The sequence below is a fragment of the Microcaecilia unicolor genome, chromosome 5, assembly GCF_901765095.1.
Source record: "Microcaecilia unicolor chromosome 5, aMicUni1.1, whole genome shotgun sequence".
In the NCBI taxonomy this organism is placed as follows: Eukaryota; Metazoa; Chordata; class Amphibia; order Gymnophiona; family Siphonopidae; genus Microcaecilia; species Microcaecilia unicolor.
Window position 1 is genome coordinate 218,856,590 of NC_044035.1, and position 24,301 is coordinate 218,880,890.

The 24,301-nt window shown below is 41.3% G+C and overlaps 1 protein-coding gene across 2 annotated transcripts in view; it reads left to right on the plus strand.

Moving 5' to 3' along the window:
* SLC37A1 (solute carrier family 37 member 1) overlaps positions 1–24,301 on the plus strand; it is a 260,315-nt gene that overhangs the window by 220,918 nt on the left and 15,096 nt on the right. For both annotated transcript variants that reach the window (XM_030203782.1, XM_030203783.1), the window contains 3 exons: positions 4,409–4,494; positions 5,447–5,495; positions 15,645–15,718. In XM_030203782.1, the coding sequence (XP_030059642.1) occupies positions 4,409–4,494; positions 5,447–5,495; positions 15,645–15,718 (209 nt within the window). The remainder of the gene's footprint in view (positions 1–4,408; positions 4,495–5,446; positions 5,496–15,644; positions 15,719–24,301) is intronic.

Below are 24,301 nucleotides of genomic sequence, written 5' to 3' on the forward strand. Positions count from 1 at the left end.
GAGGGCAGGGGGAGAGGAGGGTTGCTAGACATGGCTGGAGGGAGGGCAGGGGGAGGGCAGGGGGAGAGGAGGGTTGCTAGACATGGCTGGAGGGAGGGCAGGGGGAGGGCAGGGGGAGGGCAGGGGGAGAGGAGGGTTGCTGGAAATGGCTGGATGGAGGGGAGGGAAGAGAGAGGAAGGAGATGAGAGGGAAAAGGAAGAGAGGAGAAAAACTGCACATGGATGAAGAAAATAGGCAGAAGCTGGGTCCACTGGACAGTCAAGTCTGCGGAGGACCCAGCTTTTACTTACAGATGTAGGGCCAGAAATGAAGAAGAAAGGCGGAAAGTAAAGAAATAAATGGAAAGGAAGCCCTGGAAACGGAGTTAAGAGGACAGATAGCAACAGAATCGGATACTGAGCCAGCATGATCAGAAAAACAATGTCATCAGACAACAAAGGTAGAAAAAAATCATTTTATTTTCATTATAGTGTTTGGAATATGTCCACTTTGAGAATCAGGTGCTCAACATTAAAAGTTTATATTTATTTAATTATTTTTGGCATTTTATCCCACATTAAACATGAATTAGATTGGAACCTGAGATCATTTAATTTTTTTTCCTGGAATAATGCATTGCCCCCCCCCCCAGGCTCTCTCCCCGGCTATAGCCAGCTCTGCAGTTTGGGGGGGCGCAGAGGTGGATGGGGGGGCGCAAAGGTGGACCAGGGAGAGAGCCTGTTGTTAAACATTTTCCAGCACACCACTGTATCTATATATAGAGACAGAGAGAGAGAGATGATAAACTAAAATTATATTACATTTTGATGTCACCTCATTAAGGCCAAAACACAGTCCCTCCACTGCAAAATATTATATACAAACTTGGGCAAAAACACGCTCAGTACCTTACCATGCTATAATAGCACTAAGTTCCAAGACATGATCTGCAGCCTGATGTGTGAAAAAGCAGTACTGTAAATATTAATGAATTAATGAACTTCCGCAAACTACTGAAGACCCATCTCTTTGACAAGGCATACCACAAAGATCAACCAATGTGAATATACACAACTCCTCCACATATATTCAGAACTGTCTTACAATTTCTGCTTGTTATACTACTATCATGTCTTATCATTATCATGTTGCCCAAGATCCTTCAGCAACACTAAATGTCTATTTTCTAATATATTTCCACTAGTCATGATTACGGTAAGCCACATTAAGCCTGCAAAGAGGTGGGAAAATGTGGGGTACAAACATAGGCGTAGACTGGGGGGGGGGCGAGGGGGGGCAATGCCCCCCCAAACGATGCGAGGCGCCGCCGCGCCATTAGTTTTAAAAAAAAAAACACATGCAAGCACGCGCTCCTCGCCGTCCGCTTGGCTTCCCTGCCCTCTCTATCTGCGTCCCGCCTTCCTCTGACGTCATTTCCTTTCGGGCGGGACGCAGACAGAGAGGGCAGGGAAGCCAAGCGGACGGAGAGGAGCGTGTCCGTCTACTCCTCTCTCTTCCTTCCTCCCTCCCTCCGGCGCAGGCAGCAGTCTTTTCCAGCGTTCCTGGCAGCGGTAGCGTTGTACACGCTGCCTTTGGCTCTGCCCCGAAGCCTTCTCTTCAAGTTCCTGTTCCCGCATAGGTGGGAACAGGAACTTGAAGAGAAGGCTTCCGGGGCAGACCGAAGGCAGCGTGTACATCGCTACCGCTGCCAGGAACGCTGGAAAAGACTGCTGCCTGCGCCGGAGGGAGGGAGGAAGAGAGGGGGTAAACGGAGTCACCATCTTGGACCTCGCGGGGGGGGGGGGAGCAGAGGGAAGATGGATGGGACGGAGGGATGGTGAGCAGAGGGAAGGAACAGAAGATGGATGGGACTGGGAGGGGTGGGGAGCAGAGGGAAGGAGCAAGAGATGGTTGGGACTGGGAGGGGTGGGGAGCAGAGGGAAGGAGCAAGAGATGGATGGGACTGCGAGGGGTGGGGAGCAGAGGGATGGACCAGGAGATGGATGGGATTGGGAGAGGTCAGGCACAGCAGAGGGAAGGAGCAGAAGATGGATGGGACGAGGGATGGTGAGCAGAGGGAAGGAACAGAAGATGGATGGGATTGGGAGGGGTGGGGAGCAGAGGGAAGGAGCAAGAGATGGATGGGACTGCGAGGGGTGGGGAGCAGAGGGATGGACCAGGAGATGGATGGGATTGGGAGAGGTCAGGCACAGCAGAGGGAAGGAGCAGAAGATGGATGGGACGGAGGGATGGTGAGCAGAGGGAAGGAACAGAAGATGGATGGGACTGGGAGGGGTGGGGAGCAGAGGGAAGGAGCAAGAGATGGATGGGACTGGGAGGGTGGGGAGCAGAGGGAAGCCTACTGGAAAGAAGACACTGCATAAAACAAGACACTGGGATCAAAGCGAATAGAAAAACTAAATGATCAGACAACAAAGGTAAATAAAAGTATTTTATTCATAATTTATTAATTGAAATGTGTCAGCTTTTTGAAATGTGCATCTGTGATATTTTGCCTGTAAATTTCATTTCCTTCCTCCATATTAGCATATTCATTTGCATATGATATGCTAATATGCTCCGCCCATTCTTTGCCCCCCCAAATGAAACAGTCAAACTACGCCTATGGGTACAAATGCAATAAATAAATAAATTATACTGAGCCAAAAAACACCAATGCACTACCTAGTAAAAAAATTAAACAAAGCAAACATGACTACAACAATATCTCTACACAGATGCTACATGTTAGTAGAATACTGCATCTTAGTCACAAATGAAAAACACATGACAACAATATTTTGTAAATCTTTAAAAACCTTCCTTTTTGCTAAGTATTTTGCTGCAGATAATTAGGTTATGTACCCATACCGCTGCTTTGCTGTGCGCCTCTTAAACATTGCTGACTTTTTTTCACCATTATTGAAACCTCTGTATTGGGATTACCTAAATGTCCTGTTTCAGTAGTATCTTTCAAGGATGCTACGCCAAACCATGAGCTCCTGGTCAACTGTTGGCTGTCGCCCCCCCCCCCCCCCCAAACCCCAGTTTAGTTTAAAAACGGCTGTATCTCCTTTTTAATGTATCCTGGTTTTTATGTATAGGGAGAAGAAGCCTAGGGGTGGGTAGGAGAAGATGGGAAGGGAGGGGCTATAAATGTACAAAAATGTGCTCACAGACTGTACTGATCTAGTCCTTAAACTCCTGTATCACAAGTAAATCCAGTTCCAAATAGAAAAAAGTCAACCCAGTCCTGAGAAACAGAGAGCCAGAAGTGTTTGCATTTTATTTTCTTAAAAATGCAGCTATTTTTACCCTGACAACCAGCAATATAAGTGCCCACACTTTTAATAAGGCAAATTAGAGTTATAAATGTCATAACTAAAACTGTAGCTAGTTGCATCCTATAATCCAGCCATTATAAATGCCACCCCTTCTAATCAGGACAAAAAAACAAGTTATAAATGCCCAGGGCCCAGGGCCTGAGTACAGAGTTAGGACTGAAAACAAAACACAGATGACAGCAAGGCACAATTATCTAAAAAAAAAAAAAAATAGCAAGAAAAGGCAAAGCAGCAAGACAGAAGAAAGGTTTTACGATGGGGCTCCCCCCTCCCCTCTTTGGAGAAGTGAGCAGTAAATACAGAATACACAATATAGGTAGCAGATTAATTGAACACAAAGTCAATTTAGACAGTGATGAAGATGAGAATGAGAAAAATCAGAATTCTTATCTGTGAGAAGTGGAGATCCTGGTACCAGCACCTGAATGAGAAAGCTGTTCACATGGCCAACAGGAAGACGCTGGACTAGGGACCTAAGAGATAAGTACTTACACGTTTTTCCAGCATACTGCAAATATTGTTCCATTTAATATGCTACATTAATTTGGTGCATTAATTAGTTTTTTTTGGCACATAATTCCTGGAGTATATTCCATGTGTATGTTACCGTCAATAACAGAGGTACTGGGGAGACAGCTGATGAAGCTGCATCAGAGCCGCACAGTGAAGGACACCTTCCTTGCTGTGCTCAAAAGTGCCTCATTGTCCTTTTTACTGCTGACTTAGGTATTAGCCCCCACACTATGGATTTTAACATTGCATTCCATCCCACCCCATAGCCTGACCCTAGCCTCACTCCTCTTTAGCTTCACAAACAGCTGAGTCAATCTGTGGACTTTGTAAGAGGCAATTAGATACGTTCATTTTTACAAATAGATTACCAGATTTGATGATCTGCATAGAATTTAACTGCTTGTCCAAGGAAAATGCTGCTTAAAGTCATTTCTTTAGGTTGGAGGCAAAAGTGAGTATTGCAGTGTCTTCTTTCTTTCTTTCTTTCTTGGGGCTGTTTGAGCTTTCTCCTGTTTCTGTTAGGGCTTAAATTTAAATTCTTCCTGATCGTGCTTCTTCCTTTCTCACACAGGTGGAATATTGGCTGGACTGATATCGGATAAATTGCATAAAAGAGCTTCAACCTGTGCAATTATGTTATTATTTGCTGCCCCTACAGTAAGTGTTGTCACACCTTTACAGTTTACAGAATCTAGTGAGTGCGTAGAGTGGAAGTGGGGTGAGGGTTAAAATAGCTCTATGGTATTTTAAGGCAGGAAATAAACATTTGGGTAAACACAGCAACCTGACAAAGTATGATGACCGTGAAGCCAAGATGCTAAGAACCATCACCAGTTTGGGAGGAGTTAGACCTCTATGAAATGATGAGGCAAGAGAGAACCCAATGACCAGGGCCAACTCAAACATTAGGCAGACTAGGCAGTTGCCTAGGGCGGCAGCTTCTGAGGTGCAGGGGAGCTCCAGTCAAGGCAAGACTATAGATCCTGACAGCCACACAAACTCAATGATCCATTCATACTTTTACATTTTTTATGAATTTTACAGGATTGTTTTAGGATTGGTGGTATTAAGATGATTTTCATTGTTGAGCTTATCAAAATCTCAGTGAAGGAGAAGCCTATGAGCCTAAAAGTTAATTTGAGGGACGCTGGTTCACCTAGGAGCAGTAGTTCTCACATCCGTCCTGGGTACTGGTAACCAGTCAGAATTTCAGGGAGTGCATAAGAGAAATATTTGCATATAATGGTGGTGACAGGCATGCATATCTGTCTCATGCATATTCATTAGGGATATCCTGAAAACTGGACTGGCTTGTGATTTGAAAACCACTGGCTAGGGCACCTAAAATGCTTTCAGCAGCCTGCCAATGATTAGGGCAAAAAGGTTACAGTTAAGAAACCAAACGTGGAAAAGAAAAAGATTGAGGCCAGGAAAGGGTAGGGAGAGTAGAGGGAGAACACTCTACAAAGGTAGAGATCTCAAAGCAGATGGATGGATAGACAAGCTGTCTGGGAGGATGGAAGAGGTAGCAGGATAATGACTTCAGAGTACAAGAGAGATTTATGAGGTTGTTGCAGTATGTTACATTTATTTTTTTAACCTATTGCAGTTATACATGTTCTCCACAATCAGTAAGATGGGAATTGTAGTCACAGTGGGTGAGTATGGTCTTTGACATATTTTTACATATCCTTGTAATCCATCAATACTGAAATTTTACAATAGGCAAAATTCACCCACTAGGGGAAACTCTGTTACAAAATGACCCCATCCTCTTTTTATATACTTTCAAACAAATGGAATGTTGGAGTTATGTGAAAAGGATCAAGGATCAATGTTCATCTGTCTGTCAGTTTGTCTGTCTCTAGCCACAATGAATCTCCAAAAAAGTAAAAGGAAATGCACCAGATATGACTTGCAGGAAAAATTGTGAATGTCACTGTTTTCAGAGAATGGGCTTCCAAAAAAATATCCCCATTTCTTTCTGTGGGAAACTTTGAAACGGTAGAATGCTGACCACTTTCTACGCCAAAAGCCCTACTCCCCCAAACCTCTACCCTGGCAACATTCTTACTCCTAAAACAGACATTATACAGGCAGAAACACTGTGCTTGGAGAGCTGCATGCTCTCTGAACAAATGCCATGCCTTTGTGAAATACAGTGAGGTTAAGAAAGTTCTCCATGAAGTAGGAATACTGAAACAAGAACCTTGTCAAGAATTCTGAATAGCATTCTGAAGGTAAGTGTACTTTGTTTGGATTAAAAGACTGGTAAAATAGAAAAAGAAAGGAGTGGGGGTGGGGGTGGGGGTGTGGGGATTAGCATACACACACACACAGGGAAAATATCAGACATAATTGGTCTCGATAGATTAGAGCTATGCCTCCTCCTCTCTTTTCCATTCTGGTCCAGTGATTTGTTTTATATCCTGGAGGATAGAGGTTGAGGATTATGGGGTCCTTTTGATCACGGATCCATGTTTCATTGATGAAAATTAGGTCAAGGTTTTCTGACGTGATCCACTCTGATATTGTTGTTGTTTTGTTGACTGCGGACTTAGCATTGATGTAGCCCACTTGGATATTTTGGTATGGGTCTGCTAAGTTTGATGATGTGTGGATTTTTGTTAGTTGTCGTTCCTTGGGTAGTGTGTGTTTTTTGTGATCTTTTTTTCCGTATTGTTGCTATTGTCCGTATTTGGGTGTTCTTCCTTTAATTTGGTGGTTGTCAGTTTGGTGGGGTGTAGATTGTCTGATCAGTCTTTTGTGATTTTGTATGATGGGTATGATATTGTTTTCAGCAAGTGGGATAGATAGTGTTAGGTGAATCAGTGAAAGGGAGTAGATTGCTAGGAATATTTTGACAGTATTCATTTTAGTGTCAGTTTGGAGATGGATGGATTACTCACAGTCAGATGCTTGGTAGATGTTGGTGAGTGATGTCTCGGCGTAGCGAACTGCTGGTTGGGGTGGGGAAGTTACGTGGATAAGGTCGTTATGCTGGTTGGGTGGAGAATTGTGAGCTGGTCTTTCGAGCTGACCTCCCATGTGTTTCGTCCGGCAGCGAGTGAGCTCCGGTGGTCTGCCGCGTTCTTGTCTGTGTGCTGAACTCTATAAGCTGTGTGGCATGGGGATGTAAGGGCAAAAATAAGTTTTGTTCTATGGTCCAGGGAGTATATTCCTCCGACCCCCTCACCCAATCATTAAAGCGTTATAATAAACATGCTATATTATAGCTCTGGAGATTGGGAACACCTAACTCACTCGTATCCCAGTCTCCAAACAAAAAGTCTAGTTTAATCTTAGGGTTTATTTTCCCCTTCCAACAAAATTGTATTAAATCTTGGTGCAATGTCCATAAATCATGCTTTGTCACCCACGTGGGGATATGTCTAGATCATAAAGCCTCCGGGGGAACATGATCGTACAATAAAGGTTTATGCAGCCATAAAGTGATAATGATAGATTATTCCAAATAAGTAGTTGCTGTGCAGTCTTCCTCAATAGGATGGTCATATGTTGGCATCATATAGGGATCTAGGGTTCGCTGGTAAGTAAATGCCCAAGTATTTAAAGCCCTCACTAGCCCACTTTAATGGAAAGTCTCCCACTAATTGCCTCTGCAGGGAAGTGGACATAGCCAGTCCCTCTAACATATCCATATTGAGTTTAAAGCCAGAAAATGCACCATATTCATCAAAACTTTCTAAAAGCACTGGGAGAGAATCCATGGGGTGGGACAGGTGCGGCAGTAAGTCATCCACAAAAGCAGATATTTTAAATTCAGTATGTTCTATCTCAACCCCAGTGATTTCTGGATTAGCTAAGATTTCCCTAATTAGTGGATCCAGTGTCAGTGCGAACAGCAGTGGAGACAATGGGCAGCCTTGCCTGGTACCCCTATAAATTGAGAAAGGTTCAGAAGTGACTCCATTTACTGATACTATAGCTTTTGTTGCATGAAGTAGAGAGATTGTGGATGCCTTTCAAAGTGCTCTGCTCAGATAAATGGTGACGGAACCCATGAGAGGAGGAGCGACACTGGATCTGGTGCTCACAAGTGAGGAAACTCTTTCTAATATCTGAGTGGGTGCCCACCTCAGCAGTAATGATCATCAAACAGTTTGGTTTGGTTTCATAGAACAGCTAAAGGGGAGGGTAGCCACTCAAAACATGATTTCAAACATGCAGACTTTAGTAAAATAGGGAAGAAATATAAGAAGTTGAAAGGCAGTGGTCCATGCTGAAAGGAGCTATAAAAATGGCTACTGACCTTTATGTGAGGAGAGTAAATAAAAGCAAGGGAAAAAAAAGGAAACCAATATGGTTCTCCATATAAGTGGCTGAAATAATAAAGGCAAAAAAGTTGGCATTCAGGACATACAGAAAATTCAAGAAAAGGAACACAGAATAGAATATCAGATGAAACTGAAAGAAGCCAAGACAGATACAAATCTGGCAAAAGCACAGGCAGAAGAACAAATGGCTAGAAATGTAAGGAGGGGAGACAAGAATTTTTTCAGGTATATTAGTGAAAGGAGGAAGGCTAAAAATAGAATTGTGAGACTGAAAGATGCTGTGGACTGTTATGTAGAGAGCGATGAGGAAAAAGCGAACGTGCTAAACAAATACTTCTGTGTTCATGGAAGAATATCCTGGAGAAGGACTGCAATCGGTGGGCTACGATATATATGAGAATGGAGTGGATATCGCACTATTCATGGAAGAAAGTGTTTATGAACAACTGGAAAAATTGAAGGTGGACAAAGCCATGGGTCCCAGGATATTGAGAGAACTTAGAGAGGTTCTGGCAGGTTCTTGGAGATGGGAGAGGTTCCATGGGATTAGAGAAGAGCGGATGTGGTCCCTCTTCACAAAAGTGATGACAGAGAAGAAGCAGGAAACTACAGGCTGGTAAGCCTCACTTCAGTTACTGGAAAAGTAATGGAAGCAATGCTGAAGGAAAGGATAGTGAATTTCCTGGAATTCAATGGGTAACAAGATCCGAGGCAAAATGGTTTTTCCAAAGGTAAATCATGCCAAATGAATTTGATTGAATTCTTTGACTGAGCGACCAGAGAATTGGATCAAAGATGTGCACTAGATGTAATCTACTTGGATTTCAACAAAGCCTTTGACATGGTTCCTCATAGGAGGCTCTTAAATAAACTTGAGAGGCTGAAGTTAGGACCCAAACTGGTGAACTGGGTTAGAAACTGGTTGACAGACAGACGTCAGAGGGTGGTGGTCAATGGAATTCACTCGGAAGAAAGAAAGGTGAGTATAGAAGTGCCTCAAGGATCGGTGCTGGGGCTGATTCTGTTCAAAATATTTGTGAGCGACATTGCTGAAGGGTTAAAAGATAAGGTTTGCCTTTTTGCAGATGATACCAAGATTTGTAATAGAGTGCACACCACGAAGGGAGTGGAAAACATGAAAAAGGATCTGCAAAAGTTAGAAGAAGGGTCCAATATTTGGCAGCTTAAATTTAATGCAAAGAAATGCAGAGTGATGCATTTGGGGACTAGACATCCACAAGGGAGCTGTATGTTCTAGGAGGTGAGAGGCTGATAAGCACTGACAGGGAGAGGGACCTTGGAATGATGGTGTCCGAGGATCTTAAAGTAACAAAACAGTGTGACCAAGGCAGTGGCCATAGCCAGAAGGATGCTAGGCTGCATCGAGAGAGGCGTAACCAGCAGAAGAAAGGAGGTATTGATGCCCCTGTACAAGTCGCTAGAAAGTATTGATGCCACCTGGAGTATTGTTTTCAGTTTTGGAGGCAGTTATCTTGCTAAGGATGTAAAAAGACTAGAAGCGGTCCAGAGGAAGGTGACAAAAATGGTAGGGGGTTTGCACCAAAAGACACATGAGAAGACTGGAAGACCTGAATATGTATACTCTAGAGGAAAGAAGGGACAGAGGAGATATGATACAGACATTTAAATACTTGAAAGGTATTAATATAGAAACAATTATTTTCCAGAGAAGGGAACATGGTAAAACTAGGGACATGAATTAAGGTTGTGGGGTGGTAGATTTAGGAGTAATGTCAAGAAATTCTTTTTCATGGTGGTTGAAGCTTGGAATACCCTCTAAGAGAGGTGGTAGAGACAAAAACGGTGACAGAATTTAAAAAGGCATGAGATGAACACAGAGAATCTCTATCTCTAATTATAAAATGGAAGGTATAAAAAACCTAAACTTAAATGGCTGCATGTGTATGGATGTGTCAATGGTGTCGAGTGATGCTTAGATGGTGACTCCGACTGTGATGAACTAGGGCCAATACTGAGCAGACTTGTACGTCTGTGTCTTGTATATGGCAATCTGGTTTAGGATGGGCTGGAAAGAGCTTAGACAGCAACTTCAGTGGCTGGATCATGAGGACAGTGCTGGACAGACTTTTACGGTCTGTGTCCTGCAAATTAGAAGACAAATAGACTGGAGTGAGCTTCGACAGCAACTCCAGGAGTTAGAACATAAGGACAGGGCCTGGCGGACTTCTATGGTCTATGTCCCAAAAACACCAAAGAAAGACCATAATCAAGTATGTAATATCATGTTCATTGTTGATTTCATTATGAGTTGATAGTGAGTGTGGACTATTGGGCAGACTGGACAGACTGTTCAGGTCTATGTTACTATGATATAAAGCCTGACTAGCATCCCCAAAGGATCCTCCAATACCTTATCTGCGTAAGACCTTAAACATAAACTCCTAGCACACCCTATAAAATGCTTTCTCAACATCAAAGCTAATGAGTAATGAAGGTTCCCCTGTGGTCCGCACAGCTTCTAGGGTAGCTAAGATCTTTTGAATATTTTTCAGTGCGTTATGCTCCCATATGAAGCTCACTTGGGGTTCTGCAATAAGATATGGAAGCACTTGTGCTAAGCAGTTGGACAGAACTGTGGCTAGTAATTTAGCTTCATAACAGATCAAGGATATAGGTCTGTATAATTCTGGTAATGAATGATCTTTCCCTGGTTTGAGGAATACTACTATCCGCGCTGACTTCAGTGACCCACTCAGCTGTTTAGCCGTAATGATCATATTAAACATAGCGGTCAGGGGCTCCACAATATCCGGCAGTAATAATTTATAAAACTCTGCTCAATATCCATCTGGACCAGACACCTTACAAATGAACTGGCCAATAATACCACACTTGTAGTGCAGAGAGCTTTCCAGGAGCTGGGAAAGAGGTTAAAGACTTTGGTATAGACTGTAGCTTTTTCTGAAGTACTACCTATCTATAGAAAAGAAGAGAAAAGTTTGTGAAACACTGAGAACTTCAGTACATAGTTCAAAGCCTGGTGTCATCAAGAAGGTTTTAGGTACATAGAAGGATGATTGAATATATGGAAATACAAAAGACTGTAGTGTAAAAATGGGCTGCATCCCTCTGTGGGAGGAAAAAGAATCCTTGGTGAGAAATTCAGACAATATGTTTCTAGGTATTTAAACTAGAAGGTGGGGTGGCATATGGAAGCATGCCACTTCAGGTAGTCACCCCCAGCAAAAGGAAAGATGTGACAGTTGTAAAGAAAACAATCTTAGCAATTCACTTCTGAGCAACACAGCAGAAGATGAAACTAAACAAAAAATTATATAGAAGATGAAACTGCCTTTGAAATGTATCTAGAAAGCGATGACCACAAATGTTTGCAGTCTAAACAATAAAGTTCATGAGCTGCAAGCCCTGATGTTAAAGGCAGAGTTTGTTGTTGTTGTTGTTGTTATCACAGAGACATGGGTCAGTAAATCCCATGAACGAGACACAAACATACCAGGCTATAATCTATTCAGGAAGGATAGAGAAGGTCAAAATGTTGGAGGCGTAGCTCTGTATGTGAGATATAAAAGTGACTGAAATACAGGGGACCTGGGGAAAGGAAGAAACTATATGGATTGCCCTTGAAAAGAGAAGATGGGGAGTTGTCTATAGAGCAGCTTGTTTAAACACCTGGGTGTAGATATCCAAAAGTTGAGAAACAAAGGGACCGTAATGTTGCTGGGAGATTTCAACCTGACAGATGCAGTTTGGAAAGTTCCATCTGTAGAATCGGAAAGAAGTAGAGATATCATGGATGCCTTTCAAAGTGCTCTGCTAAGACAAATGCTGACGGAACCTGTAGGCACTACTAGAGACAGATCATCACTCGGATAGCAATTACACTGGACACATTTGGCTATGGATATGAGAGTACCTAAAGTGGCCGTGGGGTCCTAGCTAGGTTATCCTTAAATGATGTCATTTAACATCTTTTTTCCCTTTGCCTACATCAAAAGAAAAAGATGGCATGTGGAAATATGTATATTGTTTATTATATATAAAAATAATAATTATGACAAGCAAGGTACAAAAATATATACTGAGCACAAAATACTGATGATTACATTAAAAATATATATATATATGTAATTACAGAACTTCCTGGTTCAAGAGATTATCTAACCCTCCACTATCTTCCGTGCAAAAATGTGATCTACAAATCAATGTATATGTCAGGATTCTCTTACCTCTGTAGCAAATGGTGGAATTCCCTCCCAAAATTCATCAGATGGGAATCTAATTGTTTGATATTCCAGAAATACCTTAAAGCCTCTCTGTTTAAGCAATTTCTCACAGAGGGTCACAATTAATTTAAATCTCTAATTGTACAATTATTAATTTTCTCAGTTCCATTATACTCGTTATTATACATGGATGACTATAAATTGTTATTTTTTTTGCGTCTAACATTCATTTCCATATTACATATAATACTCATTTACTTTGTTATTACTACTTAATGTATACTATCCTTCTTCACTTTTTGTACTGTTAATCACAGTAAGTTGTTAGCCACATTGAACCTGATCTATTGGGATAATGTGGGATATAAATGAAATAAACTACAATCTTATCCTGAGAAGAAATTACCTACTTAGCAGCTAGGTTAGGCTAATGATCATATGCCTGAGCCAACCAATCATTCGCCAACAAAGAGCAGAAACTGGCTAAACCTTGAACAATAAAGAAATAACCCTTTCTCTCACCTTTGCGGTCCACAACTTCAGGGTGCAGATGAGGTGATGAATTGGCTCCTCTTCAGGGCTCAAGCAGAATTCCTTGCGAGTCCCTCCTAATATCAAGTTTTAGACCAATGTGTCCTTGCATTGCAAAACAGCAGGATACTCGGTCTGGTGGAAGCCATGACTCAGCTCCTGAATTTGGCCTTGTGCCGTGCTTAGCACAAAGGTACAATTCACAGGTGTTCAAGGAATTCAGTCCCACTCCTTCTCTCAAGCGGGTGTAAATGTTAGCTCATAGTTTACGTTCATATGTGTGTATTTTATAAAATGCACATGTAAATTGTGACTCTGCCCTACTCCTGTTCATACTTACTATATGTGTCATGCATACTTTTAGGCATGACCTAATTCTATAAGATCCATTTGAACCTATTTTAGCTTGTAAAAGTGGTATCACATACAAAAATAGTTTAAAACATTACCCTGTTTTATACACTACAGAAGGACGTATCCAGTGGTGTGCTGGAGCCTGCTCGTGAGAGCCGTTTCTTAGTTTCTTAAGAATTTGGGGAGCTGGTTGTTAGTAGCTACTTTAACAACCGGCTCCCAAAATTTGGACTCGAGTGGCAGGTCGCTTCTCAGCATCATTGTCATTGTTGTCGTCGTCCTCCTCCCCTGTGGCTTGTGCATCTTCTTACCCCACTCCTCCCCGTGCAGCATCTCTCTGCACTCGCTTTCTTTGTCCTCTCCCCGCACCTCCTTACCTCTTCTTTTTGCCACAGTTAATTTTTTTTAAGCAGTGCTGTCACACGTAAGCATTAACAGGCTGCTTCAGCCAGTCCCAGGGCCTTCAGCCCTCAGGGGCGGGATAGGCTGAAGGGGAGGCCCCTGGGATTGGCTGAAGCAGCCTGTTCTTGCCAATGTGTGCCAGTATTGCTTAAAAAATTAAATGCAACAGAACAAAAAGAGGCGAGGCGGTGCAAGTGAGTTACTCTAGCCACATTGTCATTCTTTATTGTTGGTAGCATTTTTATTTGATCTCACTTAAATGTTTTTAAACATGCTGACTTGTGCAGCATAGGAATGTAAACAAAGGACATATTGGTTTCATCGGTTAGCGTACTAATTTGTTCTAAATTTCAAAATTTAAAATCATTGTTTCATTGGGAGGAGCTGGTTATAGGGACTCCCTGTATTCGTGCAAAGAGGTTTTCACTTAGTAAAGGGCCACCAAAACAGATATAATGTTATGAGAATCAGGTACGTAATAATCAGGCTTACTATTTATAAGTACAATTTAAAAAATAGATATTAATTAGGTTGAAACCCAGGAGCATTTAACATTTAACATCATATTGCTTATTTTTGATTTATTCTTACTGTACACTGCCTTGATTAAATTTCTTCAAAAAGGCGGTAAATCTAATAAAATAAATAAATAATTTTCCCCCATGTACCTACATCAAAAGAAAGATGGCATACGGGAACTTGCTCCTTTTGTTTTGTGGATTGCAGTGGTATATTATAAAAATTCACTTGCCTTTCTTATTACTACTATTTCACAGAGAGGTATTGAATAATGATGGAAGGGCTTCTCTCATTCAGAACTTCTGTCCAGAGTCAGTCTCAATGTGCCAACATTGTCCAGTTCAGCACACTATTACCTGCCAAATTCATACAAAGTTAATTATGTTGATTGGAAAATAAATCTGTTGGCTCAGGCAGCTTGCTATGTGAATATTCTATCACTGTTTCATATTGCTACCAATAATTTCATATTAAGGGCATTTGATTTAAACTTTTGTTTCAATTCATTTATGCAGTCCTCAAATGCACATGGTTTTGCTTTTTAAACGCAAAGGTGAATCCTAAGTGTGATTGAATAATTAGGTATAAAATGTGTTTATGACTTTACATGTTTTGGACTGCTTTGGGTCCTGTTGATCTGTGCATCTGCTGTCTGGAATTTTGGAAGATGGAAATGAGAAAATAATAATTAAGTTTTAGATGTAGAAATCAGTTTTTGGAATGTGCATCTTCAAGAACTGGTTTTAGACATGGCTGGAGCCCACAAGAAAACCCTCACTCATTGACCTTCAATCTCCAGAATAACGGTAGTAACTCTCCAGCTTTGAGATGGGCCACCCTTTTTGTCTCTGAACTCCTTTACCTTTGCTGGCAGGGATACTGAGCCCCGCAAGCCAAATAAATGAACTGCTGCTGTTCCGCGCTGCTTGTTTCTGGCATCTGAGCAGCATGCCAGGACTTCTTGCGCAAGTATGCGTGAGAATTCCTGGCATGGTGCTCAGAGCTCGAAACAAGCAGTGGGGAGCAGCAGCAGTCCATTTATTTGGCTGGTGGGGCTTGTCATCCCTGCTAGCAAAGGTATGCCTAGCATGTCTGCATGGGGGGGGGAGGGAGGAGAGAGAGAGAGATGTTTTTCCCTTCGTCCACCTTGGCCCCCTCCGCACCCCCAAAAAATTGCAGAGCTGGCTATGCCCGAAGAGAGAGCCTGTTGTTAAAAATTCCCCAGCACACCACTGATCCCATCCAGTGACAGTATGGAATCAAAATGTGAATGTAGGCCAATCAAAAAGCAGAACTCTCATTTTAGAATTCCACATGACTCTTTACAGATTTATATGGTTACATAGTTTGGCTGATAGGAGATCAAAGATTCTTCAGTCCAACCTTCTACTTACCTATAACAACTTTGATTGCAACTTTGAATTTTCATGTAGTTACAGTGTACTGTACCTTTCATTTAATTTGTTTCACTTTACAGTAATGCTGATCATCTGTGGCATTCTCGTGAATGGCCCCTATTCCCTAATAACAACTGCCGTCTCTGCAGACCTGGTGAGATGGGCCATTTTTTAAAAGAAAAACTAAACCTGTACAAATTAGAAAGGAAGTTGTGGCAATATGGCGTGTTTTGAATGTATCTGTATCCCCCCTTTTGTGTCACAGTTACTGCATCACACTTTCACAGTCTGTCATCTCCTAAGCATCATCCTTACTAGGGATGGGAGTATCACAGAAACATTATTACCTGTCTCATGTATAGAAAGCACTGGAGAGTGCTTTGGATATGTCGCCTCCTGACTAATTGTAAAACTAGGGAGTCAAGGTGCAGTGCTTTGGATCCAACCTTTAGAAAAGCAGAAGACAGCTCATATGCACATATTGGATATACATCATAATAAATAACAATCATATCATAAAACATAGTCACAAATTAACCCTAGAAATTAAACAGAATAAATTAGACTAAAACAAATTGTTAAACTCTGGGTGCAGCTTTGCACAACTTGCAAAATATGGCCAACTCTTAAACTGACCTAAGCTAATAAAGGATGGCATTCCAACTAATTGGTCCTGCTCATGAGAAGGCTCTGTGCCTTGTTTCTAGTAACTTATTTGCATCTGAAGCTTTCAACAGGGAGAGCCAAGAACACTGTAAGGGTTTCCCTGAGAAATAACTGATCACAAGATGACAAATATAAGGGGCCAGCAGCAGAAAAACAACACAAAGGGTTTTCAAGACTGGAACAGACCAAGTCCATAGACCATTATTAAATGGACTGGGAGAGAATCCACTATTTCTGGGATTACCAGTACAGAATGTTTGGTAGTTTTTTGGGATCTTGCCAGGATTTTGTGACCTGGATTGGCCACTGTTGGAAACAGGATGCTGGGCTTGATGGATCTTTGGTCTTTCCCAGTATGGAAATACTTGTGTACTTATGTATGTACTTATGCTTTATTCAAACACCAGGCACGGGCTGTCAGCGTCACAGCACCTGTCGGGTGTCAATCTACAAATATAACAAAAATGTGATTTAATCACAGTCATTATAAAAAAAAGTGTAAACACTTAAGTGCTGACATGAGCAATTCATTTACAGCATGCAAAGCTGACATGGAATGCATAAATATGTATAAAATTGGTAACTTGCATGAAAGGTGAAACGTTAATAAAACTCTATTAACAAAGTGTCTGTGCGGCTAGTGTTGGTCAGGAAGTGCTCAGCCAAGCGGCAGAAAAAAATTCCATATGTGATTTCTTTTTTTTTTTAAGAGTCTGAAGCCAAATAGTGACTAGAGAAAAAATAAACGGGTTTAATCCCATAGGCACAGTGCTTACCTATGATGCAACACATAAATGATGTGTGAGATATATGAAGAAAAGTCATGAAAAATTTAATATGTCCGCTCTTGAGAGTTAAAATACAAAAATAAAACATAAATATAATATCACATCTGGAAACAAAACTATCCAAAGGACACAACATAAGATAATAGGATGAAATATTCATGAATTGCCGATGCTAAACATGCAAATGGATGCGTCTGATCTTGCAAGCAAGTGAATATTATAGAAATAAAATATACGTCACATACAATCATACTTGAATGAAACTGTTGCAGATTTTAAAAACACCAGTTTAAAGTCAAGATAAGTGTGCTACACACAAAGTGGAGCTCTGTGAAAACGAAGCATAACTCTAAATGAATGATGCAAAAGACGTTTGAGGGGTCCTTTTACTAAGGTGTGCTGAAAAATGGCCTGTGCTAGTGTAGGTATGTGTTTTGGACACATACAGATCCATTTTTTAGAGCACCTGTAAAAAAGGCCCTTTTTGTTTGGCCAAAAATGGACTTGTGGCAAAATGAAAATTGGTGTGCATCCATTTTGGGCTTGAGACCTTACTGCCACCCATTCACATAGCGGTAAGGTCTCGCGTGTTAACTGGGTGGTAATCGTCAGCATGCATACAATGCTGATTACCACCTGGTAAGCGCTGCACACCAGAAAATAAAATATATTTTCCGGTGCGCATAGTGGACTGTTACGTCTGTGCTTGCCTCGCCCTCTGGTGGCCAGAACGGGTGGCTGCTATGGACTGTTTTCTGCTGTCTTCCATGTTCCAGACTTCAGTGAGTCCGGTCTGGATTTTCTGGGTTGCCAGACTTGCTCTACTGGTTTGTCCTTGAACAGCAACCTTACTTGGCTGATGATGACTCCAGCTGAATGTCAGCTGCTGAGGGGCTTATTAGCTTCTGTGAACCTTGCTTGCATTGCCTTGGTATCAAAGGTCATTCCTGAGTTCCTGTTGGTTTGTTGGAGTTCCTGCTGTGTAAGTTTCCTGTGTGTTTGATCCTGCCTGTTTCTGGACCTGGACTTTGTTATTGCCTGCTGCCTGCCTATGAACCGTTGCCTGGATTTGGACTTTGATATTGCCTGCTGCCTGCCTATGAACCATTGCCTGGACTTGGATTTTGACTTTGCTTTCTGGCTGTCTATAGATTCTGGTTAGTTTATTGATTACCTGTGTTTTGCTGCCTGCCTTTTGACCGTGCTGTGCTCCTGGATACTGTCTACTATTAAAGTCTTTTCCAGTTATATTCTGTGGCTCCTGCCTGTTGTGTTCAGCACTGCTTTCTGCTGGGGTGATTTTGCCTGCCGCTGCCGCTCCTTGGCAGTGGCCCAAGGGCTCACAATTCCAGAGACTGGGTGAAAGCCGTGACATGGACGTGCATAAAAAATGAAATTACCACCTGGGCCACACGGTAGCCAGGTGGTAGTTCTGAATTGGCACTCATTGGGTGTGCATAGACACCTACACAGCGTAGTGAAAGGGTCCCTAAGTAACTTCATTTCCAATTTTAAAAAACTCACAATAAACTGAAATTGTTGCAAATATCAAAGGAAACTATCGGGCTTATTTTCGAAAGAGAAGGACGCCCATCTTTCGACACAAATTTGAAGATGGACGTCCTTCTCACAGGGTCATCCAAATCGGTATAATCGAAAGCCGATTTTGGATGTCCCCAACTGCTTTCCGTCGCAGGGATGGGCAAAGTTCAAGGGGGCATGTTGGAGGCATAGCGAATGCGGGACTTGGGTGTGCCTAACACTTGGACGTCCTCAACCCATAATCGAAATAAACAAGGACGTCCCTGACGAACACTTGGACGACTTTACCTGGTCGTATTTTTCTTACGACCAAGCCACGGAAAGGTGCCTGAACTGACCAGATGACCACCGGAGAGAATCGGGGATGACCTCCCCTTACTCCCCCAGTGGTCACTAACTCCCTCCCACCCTCAAAAAATATCTTTAAAAATACTTCCTGTCAGCCTCAGATGTCATACTCAGGTCCATGACAGCAGTATGCAGGTCCCTGTAGCCGTTTTGATGGGTGCAGTGCACTTCAGGCAGGCGGACCCAGCCCCATCCCCCCCTACCTGTTATGTTTGTGGAGGAAACAGCGAGCCCTCCAAAACCCACTGTACCCACATCTAGGTGCCGCCCTTTACCAATAAGGGCTATGGTAGTGGTGTACAGTTGTGAGTAGTGAGTTTTGGAGGGGGGTTGGGGGGCTGAGCACACATGGTAAGGGAGCTATGTACCTGGGAGCAATTTATGAAGTCCACTGCAGTGCCCCCTAGGGTGCCCGGTTGGTGTCCTGGCATGTCAGGGGGACCAGTGCACTAGAAATGCTGGCTCCTCCCACGACCAAATGGCTTGCATTTGGTCATTTCTGAGATGGACGTCCTTGGTTTCTATTATTGCTGAAAATCAGAAACGACCAAGTCTAGGGACGACCAAATTTCAGGATTTGGACGTCCCTGACTGTATTATCAAAACAAAAGATGGACGTCCATCTTGTTTCAAAAATACAGATTTCCCCGCCCCTGGATCGGGACGTTCTGCGAGGACATCCAAATCGAAACGAGGACATCCCTTTTGATTATGCCCCTCCTCGTATCAGCCAGAGCGCATTGTAAATCCAGATCAGAAACAATGCACTAAGGCAACCAAGTCCTTGAGTCATGACACTAAAAAATAGCCATCCCGTTCTCTAGCCTGCTTCAATGTATAATATACCATGGATACTATATATAAGAAAATAATTTAAAAGACTCACCATAACAGGTTTTCCAAATGCAGTCAGTGTAGAGTTTTGCGCCGCATTGGTGCCAAACAGAATGATCACGCACATGAGATCAAAAAAGAAATTGAGTTTACGGTGCAATTTGGGTATGATTCTAGTTTTCTGACTCTAAAGGAAAAAGATTTTTTATTCACTAAACAGCCCATTACACCTATAATATATATCTCCCCAAGATTCATAAGATACTTGTTAACCCCCCAGGAAGACCTATTGTGTTGACTAAGGGCTCTCTGTTAGAACCACTATCAATCATCGTAGATGCTTTTTTAAGGCCTTTTATCTCACAGTTGAAGTCCTTTTTGCGAGAATTCTCACACATCATCAATCTTTTAAATGATTTTTATAATGACACAGCTGATTTGATTTTGGTTACTTTCAGTATTGAGGCCCTGTACACCACATCCCTGAGGACCGTCCTTGAGATTCTTCTACAAATTCTCAATGACAGACCAAAACCTCATAGTCCCTACAGCTTTCATCAGTCAGTTGGTTACTTTGGCTCTCATGGACAATTTGTTTTGTTTCTAGAACCTTTTTTTACAAGTTAAAGGTACAGTGATGGGGGCTACCATTGCCCCTGATATTGCCATCTTGTATATTGTTCACTTTGAATTTTTATTTTTGAATGAACATTCATTTCAAGAAGAAGTCTGTTTCTGGAAAAAGTACTTTGATGATACTCTAATGCTGTGGAGAGGCAGCCCCAAGAGGTTACAAGGTTTCTATACATGGCCAAATTCATTAGATCCCAACCTCAGATTCACCATGCATCATGGTGTCAGGCAAATCTTCTTTTTTTTTGTTACATTTGTACCCCGCGCTTTCCCACTCATGGCAGGCTCAATGCGGCTTACATGGAGCAGTGGAGGGTTAAGTGACTTGCCCAGAGTCACAAGGAGCTGCCTGTGCCTGAAGTGGGAATCGAACTCAGTTCCTCAGTTCCCCAGGACCAAAGTCCACCATCCTAACCACTAGGCCACTCCTCCACTCAAATCTTCTTTTTGGACTTGAGGATCAGTAAGGATACATACGGTTTTAATACCACCGTGTTTAGAAAAACAACTGACAAGGATCAATTTCTGCATTTTGAGAGCTTCCATAATAGGTGTTTGAAGGAGAACCTTCCCTTTTCACAATTCTTCCTGTTGCAGAGGCCATGCAACAACTTTGATGAATTTGAGAAACAGAAAGTGTCTATGACCCAAAGGTTTCAGGAGAGAGACTGTATGCAAATCTTACGCTGTGTCTGCAGACACCGTTAGAATTTGTAGAATGCCCCAATGATCTCTGATAATCTTAGAGACCCTGTTGGCTTCATTTGTATACCGTAAGATGCAGGTCATAATTTCATTCTCATCATGGTGTGATTTTTCAATTTGATGCAGCAAGTAGTCACAATGGTTATATTTTGCCCTCCGATAGGTATGTTTTAACTACTCTTTTCGGATATCCTCTCTGCTGTAATCATTCACTTAAATCCTTGGCTTTATATCGGAAATCTTGTTCGTCTGAACAAAGACGTAGATAGCGTAACATCTGTGAGAACGGTAAGCTGTCCTTTAAAAAATCTCGGATGACAGCTGGAATACTGTAGTAGCTTGTTCACGTCCGTCTCTTTTCGAAATACAGTTGTCTTGAATGAAGAGATTTCTTTAATCACTCTCACATCCAAGTAATTGATCTTTTTTTATCATATTGGCAGGTAAATCTGATGTTTCGATGACATTGATTTAAGTATTGGACAAAATTATTCAGTGTTGTATTATCAGCTTGCCATAACAGAAACACATCATCTATGAACATAATCCACAATTTGACATGCTTCCAGAAAATACATTGATACACATACTTTTCTTCAAAACGTGACATGAAAAGATTAGCCACTGAAGGTGCTAGGGTAGCGCCCATGGCGACCCCAGAGACTTGCTGAAAGATTCTTCCATCAAACTGGAAATAATTCTTCTTCATTGCTATTGTTGCTAGTTTCACCACAAATGAAGTCAGTTACTCTCTATATCGATCTGTTAGCGATAGCTCAATAATTTGTAGGTCTTCATCTTGGGAATGGATGTATAAAGAGAAACTACATCCAAAGTTACTAGCATAATGTCTTCTAGAGGTGTTTTCCATGCATCCAGCAGCTGCATAAAGTGCGTGGAATCCCTTATGTAGGATCTCTCTAAGGGAACCAATGGTCGAAGGTATGTATCTATATAGATCGAAAGAGGCTCTAATAACGAGCCTTTTCCAGATACTATATGACGCCACAGAGGGTTGACTGAAGTCTTATGTATCTTCGGTAGAATGTAGAAAACCGGCACAATGTTTGCATGTTGTGTGCGTATATATGTTATTTTCCAGATATTATTTAACAGATTGTATTAAATATTGTTTGTTGTTTGTGTATGTTGTGTGTGTGTGTATATATATATATATATATATATATGTATATATATATATGTGTGTGTGTGTGTATATATATATTTTTTTTTAAATTTATTTATTTATTTGTGACATTTATAGCCCACATTATCCCAAACAAGTTTCAGTTCAATGTGGCTTACAATAAACGGTATAGGATACATAACAAAGAATAATGCATAAGAAATTACTTTGTTGTAAGAATCCAATTTTAAATACAGTATCATAAACGTACTGGGATAGCTATGGATATATATTGTATGTATGTGTGTGTATATGGAGTGGAGGAGTACCTAGTGGTTAGTGCAGTGGACTTTGATCCTGGGGAACTGAGTTCAATTCCCACTGCAGCTCTTTGTGACTCTGGGCAAGTCACTTATGTTTGTGCAGCGCTGCGTATGCTTTGTAGCGCTATTGCTTTTAACCATTATAGACATATATATTTCACATACTCACATTTTAATATATTTTCATGCACTAAAAATATGTGTTCTGCCTATCTCTAGTGATAACAAATTTATAGCACTTTTTTGCACACATAATAGATATATTTTTGAATATTCCCATATACATCTTTATCACATTCACAGATATTACCTAGAAATCATGAGTATAGTGTGTTTCGTGTGGCTGTTTTATTTACTTTTTCTTTCCAACAGCACTATGCCCTGTACATATATTTATTTATTCATTTTCCAATTTCTGTCAGTTTTTTGTGCAGGCCCATTCTGCATTTGCTATCTGCAACATTAGCCTATAAATTTGACTCCCAGATTGATTGTTTTTTTGCAGCTTTATACATCCAGTTGTGGTCATATATCCATGTCGTATTCATTGAAGTTTGCTAGGCTTCAGCCTCAGTTTCACGTTACCTTTTAAATAGCTCATATGCGCATGTGTTTGATCATTCTCTTTGGTGCCAGTGCGGCTCAAACATCTGCATTGATTGCACTTGGAAAACCTATTATGGCGAGTCTTTTTTATTTTTTATATATACTATCCATGGTATATTACACATTGAAGCAGGCTAGAGAACAGGATGGCCATGTGTTAGTGTCATGACTCAAGGATTTGATTGCCTTAGTCTGATCTGAATTTACAGTGCACTCTTGCTGCTGCTTAGATTTCCTTTGATATTTGCAACAGTTTCAGTTTGTTAAAGTTGGAAATTAAGTTACTTAAACTTCTTTTGAATCATTCTTTTAGAGTTATGTTTCTTTTTCACAGATCTCTGCTTATCTTGACTACACACTGTTGCTGTTCATGTTTGCAACTGTTTTGTTCAAGCATGATTGCATGCAACATATGTTTTATTTCTATAATATTCACTTGCTCGCAAGATCAGAAGCCTCTATTTGCATGTTTAGCATCGGCGATTCATGACTATTTCATCCTATTATCTTATGTTGTATCACGCTGTACTGTGTCCTTTGGATGTTTTTTTTCCAGATGTGATATTACATTTATGTTTTATTTTTGTGTTTTAACTCTCAAGAGCGGACATATTATCATTTTCATGACTTGATTTTCTTCATATAGCTCATATATCGTTTGTGTTGCATCATAGGTAAGCACTGTGCTTACATCACCTCTGTGGGATTAAACCCTTTTTTTAATCTCTTGTCACTATTTGGCTTCAGGCTCTTCCAAAAAAAAAAAAATCAGTTTATCACATATGTAATTTTTTTCTGCCACTTGGCTGAGCATCTCCTGACTCTTTTGTTAATAGAGTTTTATTAAGGTTTCACCTTTCATGCAAGTCACCAATTTTATACATATTTATGCATTCCATGTCACCTTTGCATGTTGTAAATGCATTGCTCACATCAACATTTAGGGCCTCTTATCAAGCTGCATTAGTAGTTCCTGTGCAGCAATGCCTACGGAGCTCATTCAAAGTGAATGGGCTTTGTTGGCATTACCTTACTGGGAGCCGCTGATAAGATGTCCTTAGTGTTTATACTTTCTGTAAAATATGTCTGTGATTAAATCACATTTTTATTGTTATATTTGTAGATTGACCCCAGATGCAGGCACTATGACGCCAAAACATGCCTCG